Here is a 19,216-nt window from a genome sequence, read left to right on the forward strand (position 1 = left end):
CCCCCCGCCGGCGGAAATGGCCTCACTCCTCTCGCAGAGGCAGCGGCTCCTCTCCCGCCGTCGAGGGACCCAGCGCCAGCATCTCCCCTCAGACACGGCCACGACGGGTGTGTGGGGGGGTGGTCCAAAGCCCCTTCCCCGCCTGCGGCCCCCCTGGAGGGCTGGAGCGGGGGTTCGGGGGAGGCCGAGGAGGAGCCGCGCCCGCCCACGACCCGCCCCGTCGGGGCCGCGCGGCGGCGGGAGCGCGGCGGCACCGGCAGAGGGAGCCCCGCGCCCGGCGCTGCCGCTCCGGCCCGAGGGGGCCGCGCCCCCGCCCCCGCCGCCACCGGGGCCGTAAATCTTCCCGGGAACGGGAGAAGGGTAATTGGTGAGGAAAAGGGCTGTTTGCGTCCTCCGCGGCCGCGCTCCGCAACGCCCCGAGCGGCTGCGGGCGCGGGGGGAGACGTGGGGACCCACAGCCCCCTCGCCGGGCCAGCCACATCCCCGACGGTACCGGCGTGTCCGTGTCATTCCTTCACCATCCCTGACGGTACCGGCGTGCCCGGACCTCTCCTTCACCATCCCCGACGGTACAGGTGTGCCCGGGTCATTCCTTCACCGTCCCCGGGTCACGCCTTCACCATCCCCGGCTCACCCCTTCCCCGTCACCCCTTCCCCGTCACCCCTTCCCCGTCACCGACGGTGCCGCTCTGCCCCGGTCACCCCCTCCTCACCGGTGCCGGTGTGACCAGCGCACCCCGGTCCCCGCCGGTACCGATGCTCATCCCCTCAGCCCGGCGGGACGGCACCGGCGTCCCCTGGCTCTGCTTTCGCGGGTGGCCCCAGGACAGCGCGGGCAGACTCCCGGTGCCGATCCCTCCCGCCGCACCCGGCAGAGCCCCGTGCGCACCTCCGCGCCCCCGCCCGCGCACCTGCCGCGCCACCCCCGCCCGCAGCGGGGTCTTACGGGGCCGGTAAAGGCCCTGAAGGCAGCGATCCCCGACGGGCAGAGCCGGCGGAGGGTCCCCCTGCCCCAAGAGCCCCTTGCAACGCTCCGCCGGCGCGGTGGCAACCCGGGGCGTTTTCTTCCCCCAATAAATAAGGGGCTCGGCTGCGGAAGCTCCGCGCAGCTCGGAAGGGGGGCGGCTCCCAGCGCTGCGCACCTGCGGAGGAGCGGCGGCCCCGACAGGAATGAAACAGGCGGGAGCCGGCAGGACTTCTCCGAGTAGATTTTTTTTTTTTTATTGAAAGATGTGAGAATTCATCAAAACCGAACAGACAGATACCCGAGTAACCAGCACGTTGCAAATCATGTATCTTTTTTATTTTAAAACAAATATAGAGCACAGTCCTGTGATATTTAAATTTATTATACTTTTTTTTTTTTTTTTTGTTCTGGAGTGAAAAATAAAAACCTGAGGTTTATTCCTGCATTCTCTATACCCCGCACTGTAGCGATATTTTAGTTAAGTTTTGGATTTGCTGTTTTTTTTTTCTTTTTTCTTGCAAAAGTCCATTAAAGGATTGAACTCTTAGTTTCAATGACTCCAAAAATCGTTTTACTGGTGGCACATGATTGTCCTAGAGAACAGGCGGGATAAACAATATTTTAAAACACAGTTAGAGAAACCGATATCTCCTTCAATCACAAAGAGCTAAATAGTTTTCATTTACAATATATATGTTCATGTAAAATGAAAAAAAAAAAAAGAAAAAAAAACCTTAAATGCGATGAGTTAAACTCTAAATATTATGTACACACCAATGTACAACTCTGAATAAATTAATACCAATTTGCATATTCTGGGATCCTTATAGCTTATTTACACAAATTACCATTTATTTCATAAATATCTGCCCAGGTACCCACGAGGCTCCCCCGCCGTGCCCGCTCTGCGCGGTGGCTGCCGAGGCGGCTTGTTTTCCATCTTCTGTTTCTTATATCTTTTTTTTTTTCTCCTTACTTTTTTAATTATTTTTTTCTTCCCCCTCCCCTTGCACAGATGAGGGTTTGGCCCCTCTCACCTGCCCGGGATGGGGGCTGGGGCTGGAGTCGGGGTTGCCCCATCCATCAGGTGTCTCCACATGGGCTCGTTACCCCCCCTCGAGCTGCCCGGAACGGGGGAACGGGGTGTCCTGGGGGCTCCGTGGCCTCGCTGGAGTGGGGGGAGCCGCTCCCAGCCCCACAGCTGAAGGGGCAGGTGAGCCCCGCGCTCCGACCGCTCCCTCCTGGCTCTGGGGTGGTGGGTCCGCTTGGCCGGCGGGGTCCATCCCTTTGCTCCAGCACTCCGCTCCCTGTCCGCGCCCACCCCTCGCTCCACAATAAATATTTATACTGTGCTGTACAAAATACCAGTGCTTTCCGCCCCGCCGGGAGGGCTCGCCGCCTGCCCCGCCGGTCACTTGGGGGACTCTCTGCCGGGCGACAGCTCCCGCTGGCTCTCCAGCCCGCTCACCAGTCTCTGGATGTTCTGCAGTTCATTGAGGGACTCCTTCAGGGAGCCCTTGGGGGAGGCGGCGGGGCGCTGGCTGCCCCCCTTGTGCAGGGGCACCTCGGGGAGGGGGCTGGATTCGCGGCTGCTGCCGGCCTTGGAGCCCTCGGAGCCGGGGTTGAGGCTGGCGGGGAGGCCGGTGGTCAGCAGGTTGGTGCTGGGCGGGATGGTGACCGGGAGCTGGTAGGGGCTGAAGCGCAGGCGGGGGCGGCTGCTGCCCAGGAAGGGGTTGCGGGACAGCGGCCCCGCGGCCGCGGCGCTGGTGGCCGGCATGGCCGAGGCGGCCGCCGCTGCCGCCGCCATGTAGGTGTAGGGGTAGGGGAAGAGTCCGCCGAAGGTGGGCATCGGGATTCCCTGTGGAGAGAGGAACAGGGGTCAGAGCTGTGCAGATGCTGGGTCAGAGCTGTGGCGATGCCTGCTGTGTTCCCCCACTCCTGCCTGCCCCCCTGCTGCCTTCCCCCAGGAAAGCCAAGGCAAAGCTGGGACACCTCAGTGTCACCCTAAAAACACAGTGTGGGGATATCCATGTGGAACAGGCTGCGGGATGGGGGTCCCCATCCATCCCAGGCTGATGACACCAAACACAAACCCCTCTTTGAGGCCTGCCCCGTCCCCTCCCTGCGTGCTGCGTGCCCTCGTCTGTGCAGCATCACAGCCCTTTAACCACATTAAAACACATTGTTAAGCAGGATCGATAAATTAGGGGAGTTCAAAGACATCTTCATGTATTTCATCAGAGGGGATGGGAAAGGCAGCACAAGCCCAGGCATTGTGGAAGCTGTTTCAAAGCTGACAGGGAGATGGTGGGATGCTGGATGGGGACAGCCAGGTCAGGCAGGGCCACAGATCCTGACTCTGCCCTTGCTTATGGAAGAACCATGGCAGCTGCAAAAAAAATCAGGATTCCTCCTCAAATCACCCCTGAGGCCAACTTTCTAAATGTCTCTCATCAGGCAGTAATGTCAAGGGTGTCACCCTCTTGTCCCCAGAGGCTGCAGAGGGCCTGGGGGGGACGCTGGGGGCACCAAAAGCTCTTTTCCTGCACTGGGGCCACCCCACATGTCCCCACAGGGAGGTGATGCTAGCCAAGCCTGGCCTGCATCCCCAAAGTCCTCCATCATTCAGGGTGCCTTTTGGGAGGACATGGAGAGGAGGTGCTGGGGCCTGACCAGACAGCAGGGATGGGGATAGGGATGCAGGACAGGCGCAGGGTCTTACCTGAGAGGCCAACATGTGCTGGGAGAGGTGGAAAGGGAAGGGGGTGGCCGTCCCTGCCGCGCCCGGGGCGGATGAGAGGGCTCCATTCTCCAGGCTGCCCCCACCGGTCACCGAGGCCAGCAAGTGTCCCATGCCCATGGCAGAGAAGGCGCCGGGGGCCATGGCGAACTGTCCCGGGTGGATGAAGAGGGGCTGCCCGGCGCCCAGCGGGCTGAAGAACTGCTGCCCGTGGAGGCCGGAGAGCGCCAGGCTCTGCAGGTGCCCGGCGCTGAGGTGCGGGGGGCTGTCCGTGTGCACCATCAGCGGGGCGAAGGCCTCCTTGCCCAGCCCGCCGCCCTCCGTGTCCTTCTTGCCCGGCTCCGTCTCTTTCCTCCGTCCTTCCACCTTGTCCTTCTCCAGGCCCCGTGTGCCGAACAGGCCCTCGCCGGGACCCTCCCGGGGGGATGCGCCATCCTTGACCTTCTCCGGGCTGTGCCTCTCCTTGCCCCGCTCCTCCAGGCACCGGGGGCTGCCGCGGGGCGTCGCGTCCTCCCCGCTGGGGCTGGCGGCTGCCACCGGCCGCTCCTCGGGCACCTTCTCCACCTCCGCATCGCTGTCGGCCCCCGGCTTCTCCTCTGCAAGGGGATGGAGGGGCAGAGGGTCAGAGCAGAAGCACCCAGGGGAGGCGAGGAGCGGGTCACTGGCGAGAGCCCTGGTGTCAGGGAGAGGTTGCGACAGCGAGGCTGCGATCGTTATTAACGAGAGAAACTCATTTTGGGGGCAGAAATGGGCCCTCGCGCTACGGCCGCTCTGGGGAGAAAGGGATTAGCAACAGCAGTCCTGCTGCTCTGCCAAACAGAAAAACATGTTTGATGGAGAACCAAAATCTATTACAGCATCGCTCTCGTTAGCTGCAAACTCCGAGCGGGGGATGAGGAGAGCGGGCGCTGGACAGCGCGGGAGGAAATGGTCCTCCATAGATTTAATTACGTGGAGCTGATCAACTGCGTGCCGTGGATTTATTCCAAATGTGCAGGTTGAGGCAGGTTAAAGAGGCAGTTTTAAGGCAGGGAGTACGGCACAGACCCTCCTAAAAGGGGCTTTAATTTAAAAAACCCCATTGAGCTCTCGGAGGAGGATGGGGGATGCGAGGGGCTGGCGAGGGGAGCTGAACCCCTGCCCGGCTCCACTAAACGAGAAAAGCCTTTTGGTGCGGGTGAGGTGAAGCTCTGCAGGCTGGGGCGAATATTCGGGGAAGCCTTTGAAAGTGGAGAGGGGTGTAATAAACCCTCCCTCCAGCTCGGGAGGGGGGGGGGGGTTGCAGTTTTGATGAAGGTTTGCAGGGAATCGGGCTGGTGGAAAGTTTAAAGAGCAGACTGATAGTGCGGCAAGACAAAACCCAGCATCGAAAAACTGCTACGTGGAGCTGCTGGTTTATTTTCGTTCACCAGCTTGCAGCCCTGGAGTTACAACATTTTTTTCTCCTTTCAAATGAATTAATTCTGAGTTTTTATCCTTCTTTTTCTTTTTTTTTTTTTTTTTTTTAGGGAATGTGAGCTTCCCATGGAAGGCAGGGCACACACCAGTAAGGAGCCAGGCTAATATGGAGAGCGCACAGTCTGCCTTGCCATTTCTCCTTGTATAATATAAATACAAGATATAAACTGTATAGAAGATGCAATATATAGTCAAGATAAAACATATAAAGAGAAAAAACATTGCAACTCGTGAATGCCATTTGAGTTTGCTCAGTTCTTGTCTTTTCCTCCCTGCGCATCCCCATCTTTATTCTCCTTGGTGTTTTGCCTCACTGCCCCCAAGAAATCAGCACACAGCAGCCCTGAGGGAGCAGAACCCCGATGTTTGAGGACGTTTGGGGATGTCTGGGGACCGAGACTCCTCCATTACCTCTGCCGCTGCCCTTGAGGCGCAGGGGGCTGGGGAGGGCACCCACGGGCGAGTGGAGGGCGTCGCGCACGGCCGAGGGCTCGCAGGAACTGGCGTCCGACTCCCCGCCGTCGCGATCGGGCTTGCAGGGCTCCTCGTACATCCGCAGGGACGGCAGCGAGAGCTGCTTCCTACGGGCGAGAGGCAGCGTCGGGCACTGCCCGTCCCCCCGCGGGCGGGCGCGGAGCCGTGGAGGGGACGGGAACACCCCTTACCTCTTCTCCCGCCGGCCATTGCCCGTGTCCCGAAAGCCCTTGGCGAAGGGGTTGTTATCGATTTTCAGCTGGGTGATCTGTGGAGGGGGAGAAGGACAGAGGAGGCGGTGTGAAGCCCTGGCCGCCCCCTCCCCGTCCCCGCCGCCGTCGGGGAGCGCGGGGTGCGCGGCGCAGGCTGCGGAACGCGCCGCGGCCCCGCGTTAACACACCGCATGCTTTATTAAAAATGATGCTGAGGTTTGGGCTTGAATTATTAATGGCGTCTTAATGATAGGAAGTTATTTTTCACGGCCCCCCGGAGGGAAGATGGCGACTGAGCTGCGCGGCCGCTGGTTAAAAGCTATTCTTATCCCTCCCCGCGCCACGGGCTGCCGGGGCCCGGCGACATCAGGGCGCTCAATAATGCATGGCTCTGAAACACGGCCCCGAGAGGGGGCTCTGCAAAAGGCCCGGCTGCCCGGCCCCGCCACGACCCCCGGCCCGAGCATCCCCCGGCCCGAGCATCCCCCGCCCGACGGGGCCCACGGCCCGGCGGCCGCCCCGCTCTGCTTGCGGCGGGCGAGCAGACAAAGTGCTCTTTAATCGATTGTGACTCTTCGCCATAAACTTTACGAGGGAAACAAGCCCACCAGGACCCTCAGACAGAGCTGTCAATTAGCATCAGCAGCCAGGGGTGGAGGTGGGGGTCAGCTTTTGGGTTAAAACACACACACGTACACACAACTCTTGGAGGGGGACGGCAGAGGCTCTCTGCTCCCCACCGAGCTCTCCAGGCTCTGGTTGCTCACAGGGTGACACTTGCTAAATCACGAAAGCAACTAAAATTAGCTTATCTGGCTCTATTTTTTGGCTCCTCCAGAGCCCAGGGCACCTTCTCGGTGAGGCTGCCCAGGCCTGGTGCTGCTCTCCACAGCCTGGGCCTGCAGCAAAAACTCCCACGGCCCAGAAAGACACAACAAACCCCAGGAGGAAATTATTAATAGTAATAATTGAAATACTGATAATGACGTTGGTATTAGTATTAAAAATAGCGACAATAATAGGAGTAAGTATGAGGGTGCACCCTGCTCTGAGGGCTTGGGGTTTAACCTTTCTCCTATTACTGCTTTTTGGCCACTCTGCCCCGAAATATCCTCACGCACACACATGTATGTAAATACACCCTAATAAAGGGGTGAGGGTTGGGACAGGGGTGAGAGCAGGGGCAGGGACAGGGCACAGGGACAGGGCAGGGGCTGCCCGGCCATACCTTGTCGTTCTGGTAGGCAGTGACGGCGATGAAGTCGGTCTCGGGGAACACGTAGGTGCGGAAGGTGCTGTAGGGCAGCTTGAGGATGTCGTTGGCCCGGACTATGTGGAACCTGGGCTGGTACTTGTGCATGGAGTTCAGGATGGTCTGGGTGGGCGAGAGAGCAGAGCCCGCGGCTGCCATCAGCCCCACAATGCGCGGGACGTGCGCGCGTCAAGCTGCCTCCCTAAATAAAAATCCCTTTTCTCCCGAAAACAACCCAAAAAAATAACCCCCACGAATTTGCCGCGAGGAAGGAACGCCGGCGGATGCCAAAGAGGGAGATTTCTTGGTTTTTTTGTTGATGCCGTTGCAGGATCTGCTCCCAAAGAAGCAGGTCAGGCAAGGCAGGCACAGCAGCATCTTTGCGGGTGCTAAGCACGGCAATAAAGCAGCAAAAGGGATCGCCCTGTTTTATTACAACCCTGTGAACGAGGCGAATTTTCAAGGTGTTTCTCGCCGCTTTTCATATTTCCGTCCTCAAAAAATAAAAAAAGTTACTCTCCCTCGCCACCACAAAAAAATAATGTTAAAAGGCTCTGGGTTAGTGTCGGGGGCGGCAGGAGCCGGTGCCAGCCCCAGCCAGCGCCTGCGACCTGAAAGGAGCGTTTCACCACGAACCATGGCAAATTTATGTCTCGGAGCAACGTTGCAGAAGGAACAGACACTTTTTTTTTTTTTTTCCCCCAGTCAGGTGTCTAAAAGCCTCGCCAACACTCAAAGCCGTTCTCTACCCTCTCGTTTTATTTTTTCGGGTTGGTTTGTTGTTTGTTTGTTTGTTTGTTTTAAACCCGAGTTCCCCGCAATTTGGCTGGGGATTTTCGGAAGCGCCGGAATCATCCCCCCCCTCCCCGAGCCGCGCCCCTGGGGCGGCTCCGACCCTCTGCCCCTCGCTGCCTGTTTTCCTGCCCGATAGCGTTTAAATAATTCCCCAACCTGCTGTGGTCGGACTGAAATGCAGAATTCATCGCCCAGAATTGGTAGAGGAACGGCGAAAGCTTGAGTAATTATTGTCAAAGAACGTCGGCCAAATGGCCAAATAATTATCACTTCATTTTGGTTTAGAAGGTAATAAAAAAAATCCCCTCTTTTTTCTTTTTTTTTTTTTTCTTCTTAACCCAAGCGATAATCACCTGCTGATGAACTGTCGGATCGCTGTTATATTGATATAATCTAGACGGGATTTATCATGAAAATGGTGCAAAAAGTCTCATTGAGGCGTGCAAATCTGCATTCCTTTAAAAAAAAATAATCATCCCTCTCCGACCAGATGGGCACTGGCTAAACCCTCATCTCCCAGATTTAACACAGTCCGGATTTTGGACAACGACAGATACCAGAAATCTTTAATTGAAGGAGGCGAACCGTTAAAAACGCTGAATCAAACCAGTTTTTAACCAGTACAAAAAACCCCGTATTTTTTAGACTCCTTCTCTATCGATTTACCTTGCTGGCTATAAATAACCTCGCAATGTATTATTTAACAAAGACGCTGTTTCCTGCCTAAAGAGAAAAAATAAAAAGAGAGGAGGAGAAAAAAAATAAAAAAAAGAGAGAGGAAAAAATCAAAAGAGGAGGGGGAAAAAATAAAAAGAGAGAGGAAAGCTCTCCGGGAGGTGCGGAGCTGCTCTGCCCTCCCCACCTGAGCGGGGTCCCGCAGCTCCCGCAGCTCCGCCGGCCCCGGCTCCCCACTAATTACCGTATCACCAACGCTGCACGATGAACTTTCCCTTTATCGCCCTAAATGCGTGTCCAGAGGCTACAGAGCTGGTTGGGGCGCTGGGATTTGCCCCTCCGTGCGTTCCCGCAGGATCGCGCTCCCCTCGCGTTCTGACCCTGCCTTCTGCGGGTCTCTGCAAACGGCCAACACGCTGCGCTTTCTTTCTTTCCTTTCTCTCTCTTTTCCCTCTCTTTGTTTATTTTGGTTGGTGGGGGTTTTTGGCTGTATTTTTTTGTTCTGTTTTACCTCCTTTAGGTGATGCAGATATGATCAATAGAGAATTAAATAAGGGCTTTTAGACGCAGCTGGTGTGGAGCCGAGGCTGCCAACGACTCCAGCCCTGCTCTCGGCCGCGGGAACCCAGCGCAGGTGCCGCTGCCTCCATTCCCCCGGCCCGGCCCGGTTCGGCTCGGCCAGGCCGGCACTGACAGCCCCTGGTCGGCCGCGGCCCCGCCGCCCCGTCGGGGCTGCTCTCGCTGCATCTCCCGCACGGCCTCGGCCCGCACATCCACCGCCCCAAGTCCCTGTCCCCGCAGAGCCTCGAGGGCCGGGAAGAAGCGGCAGGACAGGCCGTGGAGGCCGCGGATGTGGGAGCCAAGCGGATCCCGAGGCTGCCCGCACCCCAATCCCCCCTTTTCCCCCGGGGAAGGGGAGCTGCCCCCTCCGTGCCGGGCAGGAGCAGGGGCTGGGTGGCTGCGGGACAGCCACATCACCGCAAGGCCCGGCCAGGCCCCGCCGCCCAGCCCGACCCGGCTGGAGGAGCCCTTAAAACCCCGCCGTTCCCCCCGGCCTGGGCAGCACCGGCACCGGGACACCCGCGCCTGCCCGGGGGGCCACACTCTGCCCCGCAGCCGCACTTACAAAGCCGTGCTTGTCCGAGATGTTGTTGGTGAGCTTCAGCTTGTGAAAGGCAACAGGTTTGGCCATCCACTGCTCCCCCGTGGCCGGGCTGTCGGGGTGGATGTACATGCGCTTGGGCATCTCCGGGTCGGCCTTGCCGGCCACCATCCAGCGGGAGTTGTGGAACTTGTACCGGCAATCGTCGGCCGCCACTATATCCATCAGCAAAATGTACTTGGCCTTCTTGTCCAGGCCGCTCACCCGCACCTTGAACGGGGGGAACATCCTCCTGCGGAGAGACCCAGAGAAGTACAGGGCTGTGCCCGCCCGCAAACGACCCCCGACGGCCGCGGCCCCGCCGAGCCCCCCGCACCCCCCGGCCCCGCCGAGCCCCCCGCACCGCCCGGCCCCGGGTGCCGCTCCCAAGCCACCATCTTCTAATTTAGTTCGCTGAGGATTCCCAGACTTCCTCACGTCCCATCGCTTCTCATCCCGCTCTGCAGCTCACAGAAAGCAGGGAAAAGCTCAAAAATCCCATTCCGGGAAATAGGGGGGCGAAAACACATCCTGGTTTTACCCCATTTCTCAGCCCTCCGCCGATCCGCTCGCCCAGCACCCCGGCAGCCCCGCCGCTGCCTCCCCCGGGCCCGGGGCCAGGGCCAGGGCCGGGAACGACCCCGGACGCGGGGAAAGTTTGGCAGGAGGGAAGGAAGCGGCGGGAAGCGGCGTAAACAACGGGAGAGGCGGATTCCGGGCGCTCAATTAACGCGCACGAATTTAATTTGGGATCGCGTTCCGAAAAGTAGTAATTGGAGGGTGGCGAGAAAGCTCGGAGGAGGTGTGGGGGGGGAAACACCTCCGAAAAACTCCAGAGATCGAAACTCCCCGCGTTAATTCTCGGGGGCGGATGGGAAGCGGGATGGAGAGAGGGGCGAGGGCGCTGCGCGGCCGCGCAGGTGCGGGGCGGGCTGTGGGGGCCGCGCGGGGCCGGCTCTTACCTCCCGGACTTGGTGATCACCATCTCGGTGCCCAGCTTGTGAAACTGGTCCCAGAGCTCTTTGGCTTCCAGCGTTACTTTGGGGTCGTCCTCGACCTCCTCCTCGGGCTCCAGGCTCTTGAGCGAGCGCAGATGGGCGGCTTGGTGGTGGTGTCCCAGGGCCGAGACGTGCAGCCCGGCCTCGGCCGCCCCGGCCAGCCCCGGGTCCGGCATGGGCTTCGCCAGCGCCGCCGGAGGCAGAGCCAGAGCCGGGAAAAAGGACGGCTGGGCGGCTGCGAGGAAAGCGGACATGGGGAAGTCAGCCGGCCGGGGTGCGTGGAAGGGGTGGTAAGCCATGGCAGTCCCTGGGAAGGCTGGATCTCTCATCGGTGCATCCACAAATCCAGGAGAAAAAGAGGGATTCCCTTTACAAAAAATGCGCGTGTGTGTATTTGTTGTATTTTTATTTTTTTTCCCTTCTCCTGCCCAGCGAACTCGCTTGAGTCTCTGGAAGAGGAAGGAAAATCAAGAGCACACACACACGCTCCAAAAAAAAGCATACAAAAAAAAAAAAAAAAAAAAAGGCGAAAATCAGCGGAACTAGATTCGGGAAAAAAAAAAAAAAAAGGAAAAAAATTAAGAAGAAGAAAGAAAAACAAAAAAATATCGAGGCAGTTCCCGGCTCCTGGGACTCCCAGTCTGCGGAGGGGAGACAGTAGGTCCTTATTTTTTGTTGTTGTTGTTGCAGCGAGGGAGAGCGAGCGAGGGAACGAGCCCTCCCAGGAAAGTCCTTCTCGACACTAAAATAGAAACAAAAGCCGGGTTGGGGCTGCGCGGGGCTGCGCGGGGCGCGGCGGGGCAGGGGCGGCCGCGCTGCCCTCACACCCCCGCGGGCCCGGGCTGAGCCCCGGCGGGGCCGGCCCGGCTCCGCGCTCCGCGCTCGGCGCTGGGGCTCGGGCTGCTCATGGCCAAAGGAGCCGAGTGGGAACGGTGAGATCTTGTCCTGATCTCTGTAAAACTGTGACTATCTCACATGTCCTTCCTGCTCTGATCCGCCCGCTAATGAGCCAAGCCCCCTTGATTGCTGATTTTACGCGTTTCAGACCAATTGTGGATCTGCATAGGCGGGGTTTTGACAGCTCCGGCCAAGCTCCGGGCTCGGGGGGGCGGGGGGCGCGGAGGGAGGGAGGAAGGGAAGAAGAGGGGGAAAAAAAAAAGGGAGGAAAAAAAAAAAAGAAGAAGGTGTCGGAAGCATCGGCAGTAAGAAAACATGTCAACAGAATAAAATATTAACCAATGACAGAGAAAAGTGCTCGAAATCCCACCCCCGGCTCCTTTCCGCATACCGGGTCAGCCCCGGCTGCGCCGCCGGTGCGGGGCCAGCGCGGAGCCACCTCGGCGGAGCGGGGAGCGGAGCCACGGGGGCGGGGGGCGGCGGCAGAGGCCCCCGCCGGTCTCCGCGGGGGCGGCGGGGCCGGGGAGGGGGGGGGAGAGCGGCCGGGCGAGCCCGGCTGCGGCCGCTTTACGACAGATCCTGGAGAGCGGATCGCGGTGGGGCGCGCCCCGCCCGCCGCTCCGCGCACAACCGCGCACGGCCGCGCAGCGCCGACGGGGCGGCCGCCGGGAGCGCGGCCCTGCGGAGAGCTGCGGGCGGCGGCGAGGCCCCGAGCGGCGACCTCCAGCGCGGGTGAGTCGCTCCCAGCCGTCGCCCCCCGCCCTGCCGGCAGCCGCCCGGACCGCGGAGGGGGGGTCCCGCCCGTAGCTCCGCGCCCACGACGGAGGCGCGGACCCCGCCGTCGGGGCGCGTCGGCTGCCCGGCCGGGGGCCGGCGCGGCTGTGCCCGGCCGGAGGGGCTGTTTACCCGGGCAGGGGGAGGCAGATAAGGAGGAGGGGGGACACTCCGGGGCTGTTTGCTGAGGGATTAGGGCCGGTCCCGCCGCGCCGGGGCCCGGGGGGGGGGGCGGCGGGCGCGGTGGGTGTCCCCTCGGAGAGGCCGGTTTGGAGATCTGCGCTGATTAACTGAGGGCCGCGGTGGCTGAAGAGGGCCCTGGCGCCAGGCGGCTGAGCCCTCACAATAAAGACCCGTCTCTTGTCACTTCATATTTACCCCCAAATCTTCAAAAAGCGCCCTGCCATCCTTCCAAGGCTCCTGCCCCCGCCGCCTGCGCTGCGGCCAGGCGGGACGGGGGGGTGACGGCCGGCCCACTCCTCTGTCCCCCGGCCTGGCCCCCTCTCCGCCCCCGGCCCTCACGCTCCGCGGATGCGCAGCGAGGAGCGGCCGCAGCCGCTCGGAGCCCTCGTGGCCGTGTGTCGCTGCTCCCCGCGCAGGGCGGGACGCAGGGACCTCCCGATGCCCCCTTCCCATCCCGGCTTCTCCTCTTTATCCCTCTGCCCCCGTTCATCCTGCCGATAGCGACCCCCGCCCGCTGTCCCCCGGCGCCACGCGGAGCCCCGGCCCCAGGCTGTTCTCCGGGCCGATCACCACCTGCCCGCGTCCCGCGGCAGGTTCACCTCTGCCCGCACCGCGCCCGGCCCCGCACCGCGCGTCCCCCCCCGCGGCTGCCCCGGGTGGCAGGGCCGGGGGGGTCCCACTGACCATTGAACGGGCAGCGGGGACTGAAATTTAGACCCAATTTGGACTTTGCTTCCTTGCCGCCGCGGAAAACTGCTGACGGCAGCTTTGGCAAAAGTGGGGCTTGCTTGTAATTTTTTTTTTTCCGAATTCCCCCCTCACAAAGCAAAAGCGGAGTCTTTCGTTGCCCCGCGGCGAATCCCCTCAGGCCGCGGCTGTTCTCTCACGGACACCTCGCCTGCTGTTCCTCTGGGCCCGGACACAGCCGTGTCCCCGCGAGGAAAGGTCGCCTCCCCTCGGGGCCACTGCCCGGCCCCCCGCCCGCGCCCCCCGCCCCGCTGTAAACACCACAAACGGCCTCGCCTGAGGAATAAAACCGATCCAGAGCAGCCTCGTCTCCTCGAACTTCCGCAGGGACGCCCCACAAGGGGACTGCGGGGGTAGGGGGATAGCGGGGACCAGAGTATCCACTACGGGCGCGGACACGACTCAGGATCCCGCACCCATGGTCGGGACAGGCTGCGCATCGCCCCGTCGGTGACCGAGCACCGGGCAGGGAGAGAGGAACCGACGTCCTCGGCTCCCACTCTGAGGGCAGCTGTGCCCCGGGGACAGGGGACGACAGCTGTCCCCGCGCAGCCCCCTTCCAGGGAGGGTTTTCCAACCTACAGCGCTCGGGGCCACCGTGTCCGGCTCCCGGGAGCCGCCCCGGCCGCCTGCGGGCCCGGCACTACACCGGCGTGCGGTCCCCAGGCTGGGGCGGATGGAGGCCGGGCCGTCTCGCGAATTCGTCCCGAAGATCCGTCCTGGGGATCTGTCCCGGTCCAGCCCGGAGAAACTGTCCCATCGGGCCGCCTCCGCCCCCCGCCCGCCCCGCAGCGCGGCCCCGCTCGCTCTTCCCCTTTCATCTCTGCCCATCTCCACTCATCATCCTTTTTCTATTTTTAGCCGGTAGACTTAGGCCTTGGCGCCAGGCCGTTTAAGACCTGTCAAAGTCCTTCATATTTCCCTCATGTCACATGGACCTTTCGCTCCCTTCCCCGCGCCATGCGAGGGCCGTAATTTGGATCTGTGAGCTGGTGAGCAAATGCAATTTGCTCTTCTCCATCGCTGTGTTGTCTCCGTGACCCCAGCCAGCAGGACGGCTGGTGTCCTGTCCGGGGCACTTACACAAATTGCGGGTGATTGATGAAAAATAACAATTCTCACAAGCAGCCGGGCCTCCGCCTTCCCCTCCTCCCGGCTCCACCGGGCTGCGGCGGCCCCGCGCCCCGGGGAGCGCTCCCCCCGGACGGGGTGCACCAGCCGCGGCCGAGGAAGGGGCTCCAGGCGAACGGGTTTTCCGCCGGCCCCCCCGTTCCCGGCACTGATGCCACGGCAAGAGGGCACCCCGGGGCCCCTGGCGAGGACGACCGAGCTTCTCGCACCTTCCCAAGCGGAGGGACCAGAGCGGGGGTGGAAACAGGCCGTGCCGTGGAGGGAGGGGGACGGTGCCACAGGACTGGGTTCCACGGTGCTTCCCCGGGAGAAGAACAGACACGGGGATGTCAGAGGCCCCCCAGAGCGAAGCCGCAGGTGCGGGGTGGGGAACTCCCTCTGTCCCGAAGGTACTGGGTCCCCGCGGGACTCGGTGGCCCCCACCAGTCCCAGGGTGTGCCCCCCGGTCCGACCTGGCCCTCCCGCCGCAGCTGGGCCGTGGGGCAGGCGGGGAGGAGGCGAGGGGCGACCCCACAGCCCCAGCAGCTTCCTCGGCCGCTCTTCTCTGCTCCACCTGGAGAGGAAAAGAACCCCACGTGTGATGAATCCATCCTCGTTTGCTCTCACCCACCCGCGTCCACCCCTCCTCTGCTTCCCTTCCGCGGGGCGCCGCATCTCCCCTCACACCCCTCGGCGGGGTGGGAATTCCCTTACCCCCGGGAGATCCCGGGAAAACGACTCTGCCCCCCTCCGGTGCTCCGGTGCCCGTTGGAGGGGACGGGGAGGGGCCGCCGGGCACCGGGGGCCGCCTGATGCCCTTTTATCGACAGGCACCGAGAGAGATGCTCGACCCGACACCAGCCCCGGCCCCGCCGCCCTCCTTCCTCCCTCCTCTTCCTCCCGCCGCGCGGCCGCAGAGCTCCGCGCCCCTTCCGTGCGCAGGGAACCCCGCGGAGCCCCGCCAGCGCGGCAGCCCCCGGGCTGTCCCCCCTGCTCCGAGCTCCCCCTGCCCTCAGACTGTTTAGATTTCTTTCCAGCTTTAAAGAAAATATTTCCAGTAATCCAGATTTCTGGAAAATAACAACAGGCGGGGAGACGCAGACACAAACGCCGCTGAAGTTTATCCAGAGTTTGAACAATTTATAAACACATTTCCCGGCTTGTTTGTCAGGGCGGGCGGCGAGTGACCCCGGCCCGGCCGGGGGGGACACGCGTCCTCCGCTCCCCCGTTACTCCACGTTGCTTTGAGCCAGGAGCCCGCTCAACCCTCCGCCTGATTGAGTTTTAAATTATTTCATTAATTTTTTTTTTTTAATTACGGAGCGCTCTCCCCGCGCGGGGCGGAGTGACCCCCCCTCCAGCCCCGCGCCCCCGGGGCTGCCCAGCTCCCCACGTCGGGGCGCGGCGCCGAGCCCGCACCGAGCCCACTGCCTTAAAAGGCGACGGGAGCCCCAGTCCGGGCCGTCCCAGAGCGGGGGGACCCGCCTGGAACCCGCGCTGGCACCGAGGATGGGAATGGGAATGGGTACAGGGATGGAGGGGCACGGTGGGGGATCATGTAAATCCCTCTGTTTAAAAAACTTCCATTTGAGAAAGTGTGTCACATCCCGGCGCGGGCGCGTAATCCCCGGGCTAATGGCATTATCGCCGCCTCATCGCCGTCATGGGATGGGGCTGGGGGCGAGCACACCCCGCCCGCCGCCACGCGTGACCGCGGCTCGGTTCCGCGAGGAAACGGAGCGCCGGATCCCCCGCTCCGTTGGGGGACCCTGGGGTCGGTGTCGACCCCCCTCCCGGGTCCCTCGATTCCCCCTTGGAGGCAGTATCGATAATCGGGCGCCTATCGATAATCGGGGTCCCGTTGTCCGCCCGGGTTCCCCGAGCGAAGTCCGTCCCGGTTCCCCTGCGCTCCGCGGCTCGTCTCTGAACTCAAAGGGCTTCAACAAACGGCGTTACTTGATAAAATGATGCTCTTGGGCCCCCCACCCCCTTCCTCTGTGAGATTAACAGCGAGGATTTGGGGTCGTCCCGCTGCACAGTGCCCGGAGCAGCTGGGACGAGGCCGCCCGACTCCCACAGCAACGATGTCCCGGGAAAAATCGGGGAAAAGCGGCAGGAACGGCGGTTCTGAGAGCGGAGCGGCGGGGCCGGGAGTGAAAGGGAAAACTATCACGAAGGGCTCCACGATCATCGGTCCAACCTCCCCCGAGGCAAAATCCCCTTCTGGGGAGGGACCTCGCCTGTTCAGGGACAACAGGGCAGGGGATGTCCCGGGCTGGGTCCTGGCCCACGGTTTCTCTCCCTCATTAGTTTTATTTTTCAAACTGTGCCTGGTGGGTGCAGTCCCCACTGGTTGCCCCTGGAAGGGGGAGAGGTGCAGGGCAGCCCCCAGCTTCATGAGGGTCACTCAGCCCTCCTGGTTCCCAGTCCCTTTGCATCCCCAGAAACCCTTTTCTCCCTGTTTGGGGCCAGGAGTTTGGCAGAAGTTACAGGATCAAAGGAGGGGCGAGTGAACCGGCCCTGGGTGGGCAGAGCTGAGGGGGTCTCACATCTTGGCCTGTCTTCTTCAGATGGGATCTGGGAACGTGTCTGGAATCACATCTAAAGCAGGATCTGATGCCGCCATTCCCACGTCACGTGAGTTGTGGGTTTGGTCTAGGTTTGACTTTTAGGATTGCAGAAAATCACCATCTTGTGTTTGTAGGAGAGAGCATTTCGCTGCCGAGAGAATAAAAACAGTCAGAATAAATCAGGAGCTGGTCCTGGGCAGGGATAACACTTTTCATTGCACCTGTCCCTTTCCTGGGTGCTTCACCATGAACAAATCTGGTGTACACCAGCACTGCATGGAAGGGCCAACTCTCATCATCTTTATCCACATTTCCTCCAAGACACAGCACTCCTCTGGGCCCTATTCTGCCAGAGGCACAGAGAGGTGGAGCAGGGCTCTGAAGGCAGGACAGGCTCTTCCCATCTTTCAGTTCTTGAAACCAGTCTGCAAACTCAAACTGCTGTGGGGCAATGCCCCGTCACGGCCCTGGATCCATCTCCGTTCCTGGGCACCTCTGCACTGCACTAAATTTTCTCATTGCCCAGCTTTTTCCTCACTTCTCTGTAGGTCCTGGGCTCTTGTGCTGACTGCCCTGAGGGTCCTGGGGTCTTGGCACAGGCACACAGTGAGCACACTGAGACCTGCCACCCTCAAGCCTCTCTTCTCCCAGCTCCTCGCCTGCATGAGCTCTGCAGTGCCGGCAGATTGCTCTCCAGGCGTGTTTTCCATGGATACCTCAACGGAGGCAGCACCAAATAACAAGTAAATAACAGCCCCCGACGCCGGGCTGCCGGCACAAAGCAAGCAATTGCCCTTCACGCAGGTCACTAATCTCTTGACACATGGTCTTTGAGACCTGGGCCACGGGGAGGGAGGCTGAAAGGGAAGAAAAGATAGTGGGGACAATGGCAGGGCCGCCGGCTGGCTAATAACCCTTCTCCCAGCTTTGTCTGGGTACACTCAGCGCGACGCTGGGATCAATTCATCTCCGCAGAGAAAAACACACTCCTGCCCCCACCGTGGTGCCCGTGAGGGTCCCGACTCGCCGGGCTAAGTGCAGAGCTCGAGATGCTGCAGGTATTAATAGCCCCCATTTTGTAGCCAGCAGTAATTCCCTCCTGTGTTTTCCCCTCCACGCTGAAAACAAATCCTTCACTTCATCCGTTTGTCCTCTCCAGTTGCCATCTGTCTTCCATCCTTCAAATCTCACCTTAAAAACAGTGCCTCTTGAGCAAATCCTCCCCGCCGTCCCCGCGTGCCGTCTCGCCCGGCGCAGGCCTGACACTACAAGCGCTCATTGAAGTGAAGGGGATTTGAGAGTGCACAGGACACGGCGGGATTAAGGCCACAGATTGTGCTCCCCGGGCCGCGCTGTGCCGGCGCAGCACAGCCCGGCCTTGCGGCTCTGCCTGCCTTGGGGCTCTGCTCCCTCCCCTCAGCTGCTCCTTCGCGCCGGGGGGCGGCCAGTGCGCGGGCATCCCCATCCCTCTGCCCTTCAGGTGCTGGTGGGATGGAGGGAAGCACCTGAGCTGACCTCCCTGGCTGCCTCCAGGTCCTTTCCTATGCGGACGGAAGCAGGAGAGGTCACCCCCTGTGCCCCGGCCGGGAGGCACGGGGGGGGGGGGGGTTCACGTGGTGGGACTGCTGTTTGCACAGATGTGGCAGGTGCTGTCTCACATCCTGGCATCCCATCCCATCCTGTCCCATCCCGTCTTGCCCTGCACCACCCAGGGGCAGCATCTGCGGGGCGGCCCCGGCCAAGCCGTGAATCACAGCGCACATCAAAGCGCCGGCAAGGAGAGCACTGCGGCCCCGGCAGCCTCGGAGCGGACAGTGCCTGTGCAGATGTTCAGCAGCAGCTTTTATCAATTACAGACAGCAGCAGAATTTACCAGAAAACCCAGGGAAGGGAAGGGAAGGAGTTCTGGCCAGTGCAGGGGCCACAGCGGAGCCCACGCAACCGTTGCAGCTCCACGGGATGGGTCATTCCAGCACATCACCACTTCCCTCCATTTTAGCACCAGTATAACATTCCATTCCATTCCATTCCATTCCATTCCATTCCATTCCATTCCATTCCATTCCATTCCCCCACGTTCCCCTCCAGCCCTTGCTCTGGTAGGGGGTCACCTGCTCCCATCAAAATCTTGGACTTCTTCTGGAAACCCCCACCTTGCTGGGCTTCACAGGCACGAGGGAGAGATCAGACATGACCACTCCTGATCCAAACCTTTGGAGCTGG

The 19,216-nt window shown here is 61.2% G+C and overlaps 1 protein-coding gene and 1 long non-coding RNA gene across 2 annotated transcripts; one reads left to right on the forward strand and one right to left on the reverse strand.

Annotated features, from left to right (window-relative positions):
• Nucleotides 1-1,205: 1,205 nt before the first annotated feature.
• On the reverse strand, nucleotides 1,206-11,941 carry TBX2 (T-box transcription factor 2). Its single transcript, XM_064678047.1, has 7 exons — nucleotides 10,677-11,941; nucleotides 9,700-9,967; nucleotides 7,080-7,226; nucleotides 5,831-5,907; nucleotides 5,577-5,746; nucleotides 3,690-4,303; nucleotides 1,206-2,825 (listed from the first exon to the last, which is right to left on the reverse strand). Exons 1-7 carry the CDS (start codon nucleotides 11,039-11,041, stop codon nucleotides 2,379-2,381), a joined length of 2,088 nt encoding a protein of 695 aa, XP_064534117.1. The 5' UTR covers nucleotides 11,042-11,941; the 3' UTR covers nucleotides 1,206-2,378.
• A 6-nt stretch (nucleotides 11,942-11,947) lies between these two features.
• On the forward strand, nucleotides 11,948-13,615 carry LOC135425606 (uncharacterized). Its single transcript, XR_010435666.1, has 2 exons — nucleotides 11,948-12,341; nucleotides 13,393-13,615. It is a non-coding gene; the product is annotated as an uncharacterized LOC135425606 (long non-coding RNA).
• Nucleotides 13,616-19,216: the final 5,601 nt, after the last annotated feature.

Source organism: Pseudopipra pipra, chromosome 21, assembly GCF_036250125.1.
Source record: "Pseudopipra pipra isolate bDixPip1 chromosome 21, bDixPip1.hap1, whole genome shotgun sequence".
Classification (NCBI taxonomy): domain Eukaryota; kingdom Metazoa; phylum Chordata; class Aves; order Passeriformes; family Pipridae; genus Pseudopipra; species Pseudopipra pipra.